The 14,239-nt window shown below is 35.3% G+C and overlaps 3 protein-coding genes across 4 annotated transcripts; 1 reads left to right on the top strand and 2 right to left on the bottom strand.

Moving 5' to 3' along the window:
• Positions 1–16: 16 nt before the first annotated feature.
• Positions 17–1,520, bottom strand: LOC108195681 (clavaminate synthase-like protein At3g21360). Its single transcript, XM_017362659.2, has 3 exons — positions 1,086–1,520; positions 747–1,000; positions 17–663 (listed from the first exon to the last, which is right to left on the bottom strand). Exons 1-3 carry the CDS (start codon positions 1,449–1,451, stop codon positions 318–320), a joined length of 966 nt encoding a protein of 321 aa, XP_017218148.1. The 5' UTR covers positions 1,452–1,520; the 3' UTR covers positions 17–317.
• A 3,641-nt stretch (positions 1,521–5,161) lies between these two features.
• Positions 5,162–12,657, top strand: LOC108196541 (uncharacterized). The gene is made up of 11 exons (XM_017363862.2): positions 5,162–5,563; positions 5,648–5,719; positions 5,910–6,074; positions 9,525–9,631; positions 10,303–10,391; positions 10,486–10,589; positions 10,669–10,753; positions 10,857–10,932; positions 11,027–11,141; positions 11,297–11,828; positions 12,354–12,657. The coding sequence occupies exons 1-11, from the start codon at positions 5,311–5,313 to the stop codon at positions 12,445–12,447; spliced, it is 1,692 nt and encodes a 563-aa protein (XP_017219351.1). The 5' UTR covers positions 5,162–5,310; the 3' UTR covers positions 12,448–12,657.
• On the bottom strand, positions 6,280–7,917 carry LOC108196542 (uncharacterized). 2 transcript variants are annotated; one of them, XM_064081619.1, is made up of 3 exons: positions 7,239–7,917; positions 7,033–7,151; positions 6,280–6,907 (listed from the first exon to the last, which is right to left on the bottom strand). In XM_064081619.1, exons 1-3 carry the CDS (start codon positions 7,885–7,887, stop codon positions 6,440–6,442), a joined length of 1,236 nt encoding a protein of 411 aa, XP_063937689.1. In that variant the 5' UTR covers positions 7,888–7,917; the 3' UTR covers positions 6,280–6,439. The 2 variants fall into 2 exon arrangements, with proteins under 2 accessions (XP_063937689.1, XP_063937688.1); XM_064081618.1 differs by having other exon boundaries at positions 7,033–7,917.
• Positions 12,658–14,239: the final 1,582 nt, after the last annotated feature.

The raw sequence follows: 14,239 nt of genomic DNA, 5'->3' as shown, positions 1-14,239 counted from the left end.
CAGGTGGCAAACTCCATTATACAAGTTAATAGACAATTATATAGATCAAACTCTTGTTACACTGGATGGTGGTTAACATCATAAATATTGAGGAAACAGTTCAACAACAACACATATGGTGACTATTGTCCCTATTCCTCTTTCTGTTCGCCCCCTTGTGTGTAATGAAACAGAAGGTAAATGTTCCCATTTATTCTAGTAGCAGCAGCAACAGAAACTATATATGTAGTATAAGGTCAAGTACAGACAATGTCGTCGGACTCGACAAGGCAAACAGTTTATTGAATTCCCAGCCTGATATGTTTGAGATGAGTTGATCACTTGCAAGTCGCAACTAAGACTCTTCTTGGAGCAGACGAAGGCCTTCGCCCATGGAGCGTAGCCAAGTTGTCGAGGAAGAGCACATCACCCTTCTGCCACTTGAACTGTATACTCTCTTCTTCAATGATTTCTCCACATCTCTTCACCACATGCTCGGGGATCTCACTTCCATCAGCCATGGTTGCAGAGCTCAGTTCCTTCCCGTGCATACCCACTATAGTATTGAACCACATTCTTCTCCCTTTTCTTCCCTCAAAAACTTGTGTTGGACGATGCGGACACAGTATCGTCTTCACTCCTCCATTTGGAAGCCATTCCATGTCCATTCCTAGTGCCTTGGCCCTGTCCAAGAAACGCAGACCGAATAAGAAGCAACTACATTTTCTTTTTTGCGTTTACAAGTCTATTGTATGTGTAATATATACCTTTCCTCGGCTATAGCACGGTCATTTGTTGCAAAAGCATCCTCCCAACCTCTACCTCTCATCGAACCTGTATTATCGCTGCTGAGAGCTGTGAAAGTGTACCTCAATCCCTTTTTCTCCATTTCTTCGACAACCTCAGGAAACTCTTCTAGCATACGCTCTGCTACTCGAAAGCTAGGAACAAACGGTGTCTCTCCACCTTCTTGGGGTGGTATCTCACAGAACAACATCAATTTCTTCGGATATTCCTTGATCTGCAAACAACGATTGTCCCAGACTAAGATTGAAGGTTATGTTTGACTTGATCGAAGAATAAAGTAAATGATCATGAGAACTTACCAGAACCATTTCATGGTGATAGTAGATAAACTCAGAAAGGGGTCCTTCATTTGCAGTCCAAATTCTCTTATGAATATGAGTTCTGGGGGCCGGTCCAACGTACCTAATGTCTTCCCAGCCAAATGTTTCAACAATGTCGTTGAACTCCACAGCATTTTCAACGTCAAATCCTCGGATGAGAACAGCACTATTCTTAATGAGCATCTTCTCAAACCACTCCTTGTTGTTTTCCAGGGACAGAAGAAGTGTCTTCATGTCTTTCTTGTTAAGGTCCGACGGTTGTAGTACTAATGGCAATGTCTCACCATCCACCATCTTCTCGCCTTCACATTTCCCGACCTTGAAATCTTTGCAAGTGTACTCCATATCTCAAATTCTTGATCAAGAGATATTCTGCGACTTGTCTACCTGTGGTTTATAATTGTATACGAAAGATAGCCATGATCGGGTTTTTATATACGTAGGAACAAGCAGGATTTGGTATCATAAAACGATAGCTAACTTCACTTAGATACAAAAATATTTGTAATTACATGAAAACATATTATTCTATGATGTTACAGAGGAATCAACGACAAATGGTCATCTGAGAAATGCTTGTTGGTATGTTGCATATGACTTTGTTAAGGCGGTATAATCATAGTGCCTTGTCTTCTTACCTGTACGTTCCGAATCAAAATGCCTCAGCTAAAGAGTCAAGAACAGGCACATTAATTTAGTTATATCCTTCATAAATAAAGACCTTTGTTTTTTTCTGCAGAAAATAACTGATAGAGACCTAAAAATATGAAGTAAACATGGGGACAGCAGGCCAAAGCATATATGTTTGGTGTCTATAGTAAGTTAAACTCTTGTCCTGTTGCAGTTACATTTAGGTAGTGAATCAGGCACAGAATCTTGATTTCATCTAAATTTTCGAACTCCCTGGCTATGACAGAGCATTTTTATTGGTTAGTAACAAAATATGTGTTAACTTTGATTTGCCAGATGAAAATTCTAATGCAGTTGTCTACAAAATTCCATCTCAATATAAGCCAAATGAACTTATCTCTAGGGTAACAATGTACACATAAATACACTCAACTTGAAGACAACAGAGTATCATATATAACTCATTCTGTGACAATTGTATCGTTTAGGATAAAAAACAAGATTTCATACGGAGAGATTCCCTTTTACTATCGTCGATTATATCTAAACAACTTTCATGTGATTATTGTAAGTAGAAACTGAAACCAAATTAGCTCTAAACTGTTTAACAAGAAGAAAATAAAAAATAGCTAATAACTTAACTTTGGGTACTGATGTGTCAGACATAACTTTAGTGAATAATTAGTCGGCTGAGATCTGCATTTCATATATCTGTCTGGATAGTCGCATGCAGCTTCACATATGATTCTTCAGTAAAAAATTATAATCTGTTTCTCAGTTGTTATGTGCTAATCAGTTTTAATGTTGAATTGTAACTACTAGACTTTTAGAGACATTGTGGCTGTTCTGTATCTGTAACAGGCTTTTAGCAATTTTTCGTGATCGTTGAGTTAGCGTTTAAGTTGAGTCATACTATCACTTGGTCGAAGGATGAATGCCACCTGAGAAATTAACAGGTGCTGGAATATGTGATGGCCAGAAAAATGGATTTGGTTTGGTCATTTTTTAGTTAGCCTTGTATGAGGTTAAGGATTTTAACTTTCCACGTAGAATTGTAGTTATGGAAGAATAAAGGAAACAGAAAGTCTGTGTATTTTTATTCCTCTGAAATTAAGCTTAAAATATCAAGATAGTATGAATTTGGTCTCTGCTGTCGGATAGATTATAACACTTAAGCTTTTGAAGTACAACCACTGACTACATGATTCCAGTCATTGATAACAAGTACACAGAGGTAGTTAAACTATTATTTTGGTTTAGATTATGGCTTTGATATTCTTTTGTTGGCGTAACTTAAGGTACCGGTTCCTTATAGTTGCTTGGTTCATCCCTTCTTCTTGCTAAGTTCCTTGATTTATTCTTAAGTGTGGTGTATTGATCAATTGTCCTCGGACATTCTGCAGCATTGAGGTGAGAATGAGTGTAATCACTTAGGAAAAGTAAAACGTATAATCTTGAAAACTGGATGCAGATTGAAAAACAAACCATGGCCAAATTTAAAGTCTTGTCTTCACTATGGTCTCTACTCCTTAATCCTTTGTGGTGGACCTGGTGCTCTTTTAGATGCAATTTTTGTCCTTATTTGTGGTTCACACTTCAAGGCCAGGGGTCTCCGACATAGCCCCTCCTCTTAAGGATAACCGGCTTATGCCCTTGGCAATTTTCTCATCTTCAGCATAATGAACTCTCATCTTGTGTCTTAATTTATGACAAGTGCTTAATTGCTATCTCATCTTTTGCCTTTATTCTCATCCTTTGTAGATGTTTTATAAATTCCTCATCTTGGAGCAAAATATCAATAAATGGAATATTAGTTTCATGCAGGTCCTTTTTGTTTTTGCTTTCCCCAAAGCTTTTTATAAGTCCATTGATGGTTTACCAGGTACTAGAAATAGAAGAAATCAGTGGAATTGTCCGCAGCCTTCAGGTCTAAATATATTCCCAAGTTTCGACACGGCTCAGCAAAGGATCCGATCTGTCTTATCTCATAATCGTAGACCTGCCTTCTATACTAAAATTCAGCAGGAGTCAGTAATGATGGAGAGGCAAAATAGTTTGCGCCTGTAAGTTACAGGTTGTAGGCACTAAGCAGAAGACATCACAGACCGCTTTCTTATATTTCAATTGCCAAATCCCATAAAAAACATCATGTATTTTATTTCAACTGATCAACTGCACAAATTGTATGCTTATGTATTCCTCGATCTGGTGCCTTTAACTTTTACTATTAAAAAAAAAAGAGGTATCCGCTAGGCCAAAGCCAAAGGACGATCATGATAATAAGTATTCAACTACTTGCTGCAGTGATTATCAATATTCTTTCCTTGGCAACAAAGAATTTACCTTGGTGTCTTTCCAAGGTCTAAATGCAAGACTTTCGGAGAAGTTATAGTTCTTGCAAAGAAAAGGATGCGCACTGAAGAAAGTTACAGAGTCCATGGTTGATGGTTGTTAGATGTTTTTGCACTTTCTTTCCTTTGCTTGACTGCTTATCTGTGTTACATTAGTTGCAGCCTCACCAAAGCACAATCCTCAGACAAACCAAAGGATTTCTATGCAAATAGACTACATAGCGCTTTAACTGCTGAATTTGAAAGTGTGAATACATTATGATGGGGGTGTTTGGCCGGGGTTTAAACAATTGTCTTCTGATTTTATAAGTTATAAGCACTTTTTTTTGTGTTTGCGTAAAAAGTCAAAAAACACTTATAACAATATGAGAATACCAACTTTTGTTTCATGATTTCTACCTTTTTTCCAAACAATTTAACCACTTATAAGTCTCTAACATGCTTCTAAATTCTATTTTTTTTACTTACACTTTAATCACTTATAAGTTATAAGTCTTAACTTGTTTTTAATATCTATTTTACTTTTGTAACTTTAAATAAGAAGCATTTATTTTAAAATCAACCGCAGGATGTATATCTTCAGCATCTGGCTGTGTCATTTGGTGCAGAAGTTTTGCTGTTGAACCGCCAATATCATTATGAACAACTTATTATTGTCAATGTAAATTATCACACGATCTAAAATTATTTTCACGATAAAAAAATTTGCTTGCTCAATATTCTACGACCTTGTTGGCAAATATATATCAATAATATATAATTACATAAATTCAATACACGCAAACAATAATTTGAATATAAATAATTTATAAAAACAAAAATTTCACATATTTTTCATATTTTCAGTATTAATATTTTTATGTCAAAATAGTATTGTTCTAATACTAAAATGTGTTTTTTATGTACTACGTTTTATATAATCTTCAAATTCTAAGAATTGCATAAATAACTTGTGCATTTTAGCAAATCTACAATGTTATTTCTTCAAAATAGAAAATTGAAAAATCTCCATATTATACTGGCTGAAATTAGGAAAAAAATAATAAATAAATATTACACACTCAACAGCAAAAAGAACGAAAAAGAACAGCAAAACAACCGAACACATTTCTCTAAAAAACTGAACTAGCTCTCAGAACCCCAAAATCAATGTCCCTATGTTCCCCTTAAAACCCTAATTCCAATCACAAAAATCTGCGTCTCTAATTATATATACTTACAAAATGAGATCTTGTTTAATATTACAATCTTCCCCTCTTTTCATACCCAGCAAAACCCCGTTTTTAAATCAAAGATTTGGGTTCAATTCTCCATACCCATCTCTCATTACTTGCTTTAGACCCAGAAACCCTAATTTATTTGCCTCTCAATTGCAAAATCTTGAGGTTTCTTGGGTGTCAAATGACCCAGATCATAAAGATGAGTATAATGGGTGGGCTGTCAGTGAAAACCCAGTTCAAAACAAGAAAAATAAAGGTGGGAATTTTGTTTAGAATTTCAAGAATTGTTTAGTGTTGATGCAATTTGAGTGGTTTTGATTGTAATGTTTGTGTTTTGTAGGTACATTTGTGTTGGTGAGTGTTGGGGCCTCCATTTTGGCTTTGCTGCTTGTTTTCTCGTTATCTCGAAAAGGTCAGATGTTTGATTTTTGGATATTTCTTGTGCTCAGTTTTCATTGCTTGAATAGGGTTTTGAGTGTTAATGAATTTGTTGGGGTTGATTCGACTTGAGAGTGCTTGAAGGTTATGTATATATGTAATGACTGGTTTGCAGTTATGTGATTTGCTATCAACGATTGAAATGTAGTGTACTATTTATGCAGGGTTCCAATTCAGAAGTCAAGCTTTGCGTGGTGTTATTCTGTCGTCTGAAAACGATGAAAGTATTGACAGTGATAGTAAAGCAGTTGATGCATCATCTGTGGATGTGGTAACACAAGCAAGCTCAGAGAGTTCGTCTGATATAGTTGATGAAGCTGTGCCTTCAGGTACACTCAAATGTCAATTTGATTAAATTTTAATCCCAATTTTTGTAAAGTAAGCTGATAATGTACCTAGGAGGTTGCCAGGTTGGTGCCATGCTTATTAAGTCGACAAGTCGAGCCTCGGCGCCCGGACACCTTGGAATCGACTAGTCGACAAGTCGCCCGACTAGTCGAAATAAGTCGACAAGTCGTGATATACATAAATAAATAAATAAATATATATATATATATATATATATAGTAAAGATTATATAATATAGATAAAAACACATCATTCAATATTTGAAATAGGAAAGAGACAATAAGTTCAAATACCAAAAGTTAAGCATCCCTAAGCAAATAAAAACATAATAGATGAGTGAAATAAACTAATCAAGCATGAAATCTTCATCTCCCTCTTGAGTATTCTTCAAGGATGGATCGGGAGGAACACCATAGTCATCTTCCACTTCCATATCATCAATAGGAGTATGGTCTTCATCTTCCCCCCATCCATCATCATCATCATCATCATCATCATGTAGTGTCGAACTAGTGCCACGTCGAGTGTAGGTACGCATATCACTAGTTGAACCACCTTTAGCTTTTCTTGGTAAAGTGCGTCCCTCAAGTCCTTGTGAGGCACCCGAAGCTATATCCACCGCACTCCAAAACCTATCCTCAATATCATTCATCCAATCATTAGTCCACTCCAAGTCTTCAAATATTAGTGGATTATATTTTTCTCCAAGTTCACGCATCTTTTTGAATCGGGAATCAATCTTCCGGTTGTATTGAACATACACCAAATCATTTAAACGTTGATGTTCCAACCTATTCCTCTTCTTTGTATGTATCTAAATTAATCAAATATAAAAATTAATTAGATGACAATAAGAATAATAATAATAATAATAATAATAATAATAATAATAATAATAATAATAATAATAATAATAATAATAAAAGTGTAGGCACGTACGAATTCAAATGTACTCCAATTCCGTTCACAACCGGAAGATGAACAACATAAACCAACAATACGCTTTGCAAATGATTGAAGCTCAATTGCACGACCTCCATAAGCATCCCACCAATCAACTAATATAAAAATAAAAATAATACTAATAAGTAATAAGAATATATAAATAGCTAATACGGAAGTAAGACTAACACAAGTGAGCTTACGAGGACTTTTTTCCTTTCGGTGCTCAATTGCCATCTCTCTAGCGAATCCTCCTCTTGTATTTTTGTAGTCATCCGCGGAGTTACTTATAAGGTTCCTTGTAGTCCGATCCTTAACCATCTTCTCAAGTACATCATTAAAGTCTTCTCTTATCCGGGAGGCACATGAAGGATTCCTTTCAACTATGTCAAAGTACTTCCCGGGATTAAGAAACAAGGCCGCCCCATACAAAGGTTTCCCCATTTGTGTATTCCAACGGTCATCAATAATTTTCAATACTTTGTTTCGAAGTTGTGTTTTTGGACCAACAAATGCCTTTGTAAATTGGACTCTTGCATAATCCATAGCAGCTGCAACCTCTGCGAGAGCAGGCCTTTCATCACCATCAGCAATTCGCAAAACTTGAAGAAGTGGTTGTGATGCATTCAAGCAATCCTCTAAACCTTCCCAAAAGGCTATTGAGAATACAATCTCATAAACTCTCTTCCCATTTTCTGTTTTTGATAGCTTTGACACAATCCAATATTCTGACCCAAACAATTTGCGCAAGGCCGGCCTAAGCTTGTGCAAGCGTTGTAATGTAAGAAAAGCAGTGGCAAACCTTGTAGCTCCAGTTCTCACTAAATCCATCCCATTAGTGTGCTCCCTCATTGCTTGAAGAACACGCCCATGTCTATAGATAAAGGTTAATATTAAAGGGGCAAGCTTCATGATCATGTACAAAAGATCAGAATAAAAAAAAAAGCGATAAATTTTTTTCATTAAATATGAATAAAAAATAATTAAAAATAATTAAAAAAATAATTAAAAAAAATAATTAAAACTGGATTTACGAAATAAATAAAATGTTATAAGTATAATAAAATTAGAATTTAATTTTTCAAATTAAAGATGAAAAAAATATGAATAAAAATTAATTAATATTAAATAAAAAATAATTATTAAAACGTTTTTTTTGATATAATAGTAATTAATAAAACTGGATAAAAAATATATACCTTTTTCACGAAAAAAAAGGAATTAAAAAAAAATATTAAAACGTTTTAAATAAAAGTTTTTAAATAAAAACAGAATTTAGAATTAATTTTGTAAAATAAAAGATAAAATAAAATCAAGAAAACAGAATTAATTTTGTAAAATAAAATATAAAATAAAAACACATGTACTACTTGTACAGTACAACTGTACTGCACACGTTATATACACACGGTCGCGTGTGTATATACAACGTGAATACTAAAAATTAAAACAGACAGAAAAGAGGGAGGAGAAGACGAGGAGAGACGAGGAGAGAGGAGAGGAGAGGAGAGGAGAGGAGAGAGAGAGAGAAGAGAGAGAGGAGAGAGATATGGCTTACCGGATTCGCAGCCTCGCTGATGAGCTCCCAGATAATTAGCAGCTGATTTTTTCAAACAACAGGAAACAAGAGGAGGCGTGCTTCAAAACTCAAGGTAAGTAGGTTAAAAATGGGTCGGGTTAACTCTTATTGGGCCGGGTCAGTACCGGGTCGGGTCGGGTTTGACCCACGATCGACTTTTTCTTCTCAGTCGCCCAACGTGTAATACAAAACACCGACTCGCCGACTAGTCGACGACTAGTCGTCGACTAGTCGTCGACTCAATAAGCATGGTTGGTGCTGAAGGTTTTTTGATGTGTCCCTTTATTAATCAGTCAATTATGTTAGCAGATCATGACTTCACTGCAGGAACATTGATGATCAGATTTATTTAATAGTACTTTATCATTTTGTTAATTAGGGCCCCTCCCCTGTCAAGTGTCAACATTCTGCATATTTAGCTGATATATTGTTTTAGATGATAAAGATATGGCACTACATAGCTCTTCTTTCATGGCGGTTAGATAAGTTGTTATGAAGCTGCATCTTCATCATGTATGACTCAGTATACCCCCATGATTCTTTAGTTCCACAGTTTTCATGCATGAACAATCTGGAATCAGGGAGAAAACCGTCATCTTGACATCTCTGGAACTAGCTACATATAGGCTGCTAGGTTTTGATTCTAAACCTCATGTTGGGCTGATTACAACCAAAGCCTAAAATAAACTGTTTGAAACTCCATACGGAGTGTGTGTGTATGAACTTTTTGTCTGTTTGTATCACTCTGGTTTTCAGTTGCCATTACCCTCGGCAGATTTCTGTAAACATTCACTAGATAAATTATTTAGAATTTGAATATGAGCAGGCTCAGCAATTTGGTAATGTACATCTTTGACTCTTGGTACATGCTCCTGTTCTAAAATCATTCCTGTTTTCTTTTACATTACAGTAACAAGTCATGATAAAAGGGAAGAAGGATATGTTGGTCGAATCACAGTTCCTGTTGCGGTGGATTCAATACAACAGGAAGCTCTATCTATGTTAAAGAAACTGAAGGTATGTTTTGATTTTTTTGTGTTTATTCATTTAAAGGCACAAACGTGTATGCACCTTGTTGTAGATTAATAATAGCTTTTGTTTCTTTTTAGATATTGATGTGATGTTCATGTTCTGTATACAATGCACATTGGCCGTGCTTGTTTTATTAAAGTTTGATCCCAGACTAGCAGTTAATCTACTCTAATTTACATCATATTTCACTCTTAAACTATTCTATGGACTTAGAAATCCTTAAATTTTGTACTTCCTTTCTTTAGGATTATGGAACTAGTGAGACGGTGGTATATGGTAACCCCCCAAATGATGTAGAAAGTAATTAAATATGTTCATGAAATTATTATGGGGACAAAATTTAGTAAAATGAGTATTATAAGTGGATTACCATCCTGGCAAAAAACATGATTATTTGTTGATTGATGTTTGGTTATGGACTTATGGGGCCCTCTTACGAATTCAGATCCAGCATGTGTCATAATCTTTTTTACTAAGTAGTTGTATATTTCCTATACAATTAAGTCACAAACATTTTACTTCTAAAGGACCAACCAATCATCGAGTATTTTATTAATCATAGTCCATAACAAACGGTGTGCTAAAAGCCTAAAATCAATTTGACCAGTAGGTTTATCTCTAAGCATTGTTAATACATCTTCAATTAAGGTACACAGATTGTTGAAGATTTTGTCAAGGCCGATGAATTGTGCACGAGGAGGGAATATGGACGATGGTTAGCACGGACAAACTTGCTACTGGAGAGGTAGTAAATGACTTGCATGGAATCCAATTTTTAATCTATTAATATTATAATCAATTGTCTCACATTTACCAGAGATTTGGTGTATGGGTTGTAGGAAAAATAAGCATAAGGTTGTTCCATCTATTGCACTTTCCGGATCTACAATCTCTGCATTTGACGACGTGAGTGTTGAAGACCCTGATTTTCTGTACATACAATGTAAGGGGTAAACTGCCTTTAGCTATTAAATTTGATATGAGAAGTGATGAAGTGTATAACAAGTTCTTGGACTTTTCAGCTCTTGCTGAGGCTGGCATTGTTTTAAGTAAGCTGTCTGTGGATGATTCCAGTTGGCAAAAAGGTGTAAAATTTTTCCCTGATAGGTAATGCAGATAATATTTGTGTTTAGGTAGCTATATACCGTCTTTTACCTTCTCGATGACTTCGGCTTTAGTCTTCACATTAAAAAACTTAATTCTTCTGTAGATTTATATCTCGCCAGGATCTCATAAGTTGGAAAGCCAAGCTAGATTATGAAGTCATGCCAGGATTAAGTGAAGAGGTAGGAAAAATGAATAGACTTTGTGGGCATGCATCTACGTAGTCACACAATTAGTTATGCTTTTCTGTTAAAAGCTGACTAATGTACAGTCCAGATATCAAGGAACAGCTTGGGTTATATGGATGTAAGGGAGATCAATTCAGATGCAATAGTTGTACTTTTCAAGGACTTGCTTGCTGGTGACAAGAGCATATACAGAACAGTTTTTGGTCTCTCTCTCTCTCTCTCTCTCTCTCTCTCTCTCTCTCTCTCTCTCTCTCTCTCTCTCTCTCTCATATTAGTAAATTAGAGCTATGTAAAGCTCAGTAACATAAAGTCTAAACTGTGGGTCATCTGAAAGTTGATGACATATTGAACAATACAGGACAGGCCAAGCGATTCCAACCCAATAAGCCTTGCACAACAGCACAAGCCGCAGTAGCACTGACGAGTGGAAGAATGGAGGGAGCAATCCACTCTGAGCTATTGAGACTAGAAGCTGAGTTCTCTACGCAGCAAATGGCAATGGTTGAGATAAGGTCTGAGCTTCAAGAAAGAGGAGACATACAAAGGTACTGGGATAAAAAATTCGAAGAAGAAAAGCATCGTGGTGTTGAGGTTGAGAGGAGTTATGTTGTGGCAGTGCAGGATCTTGATCAGGAGAAGACTGTTCAAGAGAATATTATAACTGAGTATATGAAAGAGAAAGCAGCCATCGACTGTCAGAAGCAGCTGCTTTCTAGTTTAAAAGAAGAGATTGACGACATGTATGAGAGGCTTGAAATAGAGAGGGCTAAATATATTGATGAGCAGCAGAGCGTTCAGAATATGCGTGGGGATTTACAGGCGAAGTATGACGGGCTGCTTGAACAGAAATCAATACTAGAGGCAGAAATAGAAGCTGTCCGGATACTTAGGTAAGCTTTAAATATTTACTAGTATTTCTTACATATTTTAGTGAAGAAGCTTATGCATTAAAAACTGTCATGTCTAGAATACTCGATATCTTTATGCATTAAAAAGTATAAAAGTTAAAAGCTGAGTGAGTCGCATCTTATTTATTTGGTTCCGTAGATTCTGTAAAGAAATTTGAACATTTCCGTCTGTAGATTCTTTTGTTGCAGACAAACTGATTAATAGAGAGATAAGACTGATTAATACTGAGATAAGCAATCTCTCAGCCCTAATGCAGATTTATCTGTTTTATACATGGATTTTGGAATTGGTTTATAATCTAGACTATAGTAAGATTAAAAACCACTCCCTTCCAGAAAACCATACATATCGCTAATAAGTAGCAAGTAGGTTTGCTCTCTTATTCTAGTAATCTGGATGTGAAACTTTTGTAACAGTTCCATTTGAGTTGTCAGAGAAATTAATGATATTTTGAGAGTATATATAATTATATATATTGCTGAATGCTGATGTTATCTATGTTGCAGGTCTTGGATTGAAGATGAAGCGAGGAAAAGTCAAGCGCGTGCTAAGGTGTTGGAGGAGGCAGCAAAGAGGTGGAGATGGAGTCAACAGCCTTAAAGAAATTGCTTAATAAATAAATTCTTAATAGTTAGTTCGAGAGCACTTTCTTAAATGCATTTTGTTGGACCAGGCATTAGCGCACACCAATATTGTATCCTGTTATTCTTTTTGTTAAATGAATCATTGAAACTAGACTCCCTAATTTTCAAAATTATACAGTGATAAATAATGTAAGTTATAACGAAGGTATGAAGCTACATTACTCCATCCTGTTTTGTCTTTTGGTATGCTTAGTTTCATTTGGACATACTAGCTGACTGTATTGCAAATTGTCTAAATGTTCCGGTATTATTTCTCCTCCTTGTCATTGTATTGTAATTAAAAGCCTTTGGAAAATAAATGTCTTATTATATACATCTCCCTCCAACATCAGCTGTAGTTTATATAATATACATAATTTTTTTTTATCTGAATTAAGTTAAATCTGTGTGAACAAATATATCACTCCCATCAATGGGAGGGAAAATCAGATCCAATTGGGTAACCCGGTATGAATCCGACATGAATTGGTTGGATAACCCGACATGAATCAGACACTCGTTGGAGAATCGAATATGAATCAAACACCCGGATAACCCGACATGAATCAGACACTCGTTGGATAATCGAATATGAATCAAACACCCGATATGAATCAGACACTCATTGGATAACAATATGAATCAGATGAATTCAACATTAGCAGTGGATTAGATTTGTTTATTAAACCCAGAAGTCTTATAGTCAAATTACTTTGGTTTTGTACCTCGTTCCCTCCAAATCCCCCCATTGTTCCTCATTCCCGCCAAAATCATTCAACTTTTTTTAATTATTGTTAACCAGAATCTGCGACTTTCAGACACTTTTTCTTACCACAAACTCAATGTACTTCTAATCTCAACACCCCTTCAGTTCCCTTCTCCGGTTCTTGCAAGGTACACTCACTTCATGTCTTCTTGTTCATATATACTTTGACTTTATATAGCTTGTTTGCACCTACAGCAACAACAATATGATGTTTCTTTGCTTACCCTTTGTTCAAAACGATGTTTTTATCACACCCAGATTTTTCAAATCCTTTTCTCTTGTCATTAATTGAGAGACTGAGACCTATGAGCTTGGATATTTACGGTGTTTGTTACTTTAAATTTAAAACTGTATTGCTTGTATGTTACATTTGTTAGCAGTATGTTTGTTCTTTGATGTTTGTTTCCAAACATATGAAAAATACTGAAGTTCATTATATTAAAGATTTGAGCTTTAGGGATATTACTGGGTAGGTGTATAAAAGAAGATTGAATTATTTGAATGTTATTTTAAATTTTTTAATAGCTGTATTTTCCGGCAAAATTCATAATTATATAGCTTTCTGATAAAAAAGATGATGGACTCGTACAATTATCAGCACTTATTGTAGGTTTGTTTTTGTGCACAACGAGTACCGATAATAGACCACAATTAACGTTAGTTGTGGACCTGGACCCATATATATATGTGTAAGTTTGCCCATTATTATATTTTGAGCAAATTTGTTTAAAAATTTGATATTTAGTTGTAAAGTTGCCTAAATGCCACAATTCACATTACCCAGGTTTGTATCTAGGAGATGCATGATTTTGCTGTTATGGGTCTTTCTATATTGTGGTACTTCAATCAAAATTTGCTAAAAAGTTTTAATATATTGAGTTTCCTGCCATGTTTGTGGCAGAGAATTGGAATTTACAGTTGGAATCTTTTTAATAACACATTTGAAGATTTCCTCCATGTTTTTTTGGGTGATGACCTTCCAGTGTAAACAGATAATTATGTA

Source organism: Daucus carota, chromosome 7 (genome assembly GCF_001625215.2).
Source record: "Daucus carota subsp. sativus chromosome 7, DH1 v3.0, whole genome shotgun sequence".
Lineage (NCBI taxonomy): Eukaryota > Viridiplantae > Streptophyta > Magnoliopsida > Apiales > Apiaceae > Daucus > Daucus carota.
Note: the sequence above shows the minus strand (reverse complement) of the source record. Positions and strands in the feature narration are given on the sequence as shown.

Coding starts and splice junctions, on each gene's coding strand:
- LOC108195681 (XM_017362659.2), bottom strand. CDS start 1,451: ATGGAGTACACTTGCAAAGATTTCAAGGTCGGGAAATGTGAAGGCGAG. Junction 1,001..1,085: donor ATCACCATGAAATGGTTCTG/GTAAGTTCTCAT, acceptor CGTTGTTTGCAG/ATCAAGGAATATCCGAAGAA. Junction 664..746: donor CGTGCTATAGCCGAGGAAAG/GTATATATTACA, acceptor TTTCTTGGACAG/GGCCAAGGCACTAGGAATGG.
- LOC108196541 (XM_017363862.2), top strand. CDS start 5,311: ATGAGATCTTGTTTAATATTACAATCTTCCCCTCTTTTCATACCCAGC. Junction 5,720..5,909: donor TTTCTCGTTATCTCGAAAAG/GTCAGATGTTTG, acceptor CTATTTATGCAG/GGTTCCAATTCAGAAGTCAA. Junction 11,142..11,296: donor CATATACAGAACAGTTTTTG/GTCTCTCTCTCT, acceptor TGAACAATACAG/GACAGGCCAAGCGATTCCAA.
- LOC108196542 (XM_064081618.1), bottom strand. CDS start 7,887: ATGAGGGAGCACACTAATGGGATGGATTTAGTGAGAACTGGAGCTACA. Junction 6,908..7,032: donor ATTGGAGTACATTTGAATTC/GTACGTGCCTAC, acceptor TGATTAATTTAG/ATACATACAAAGAAGAGGAA.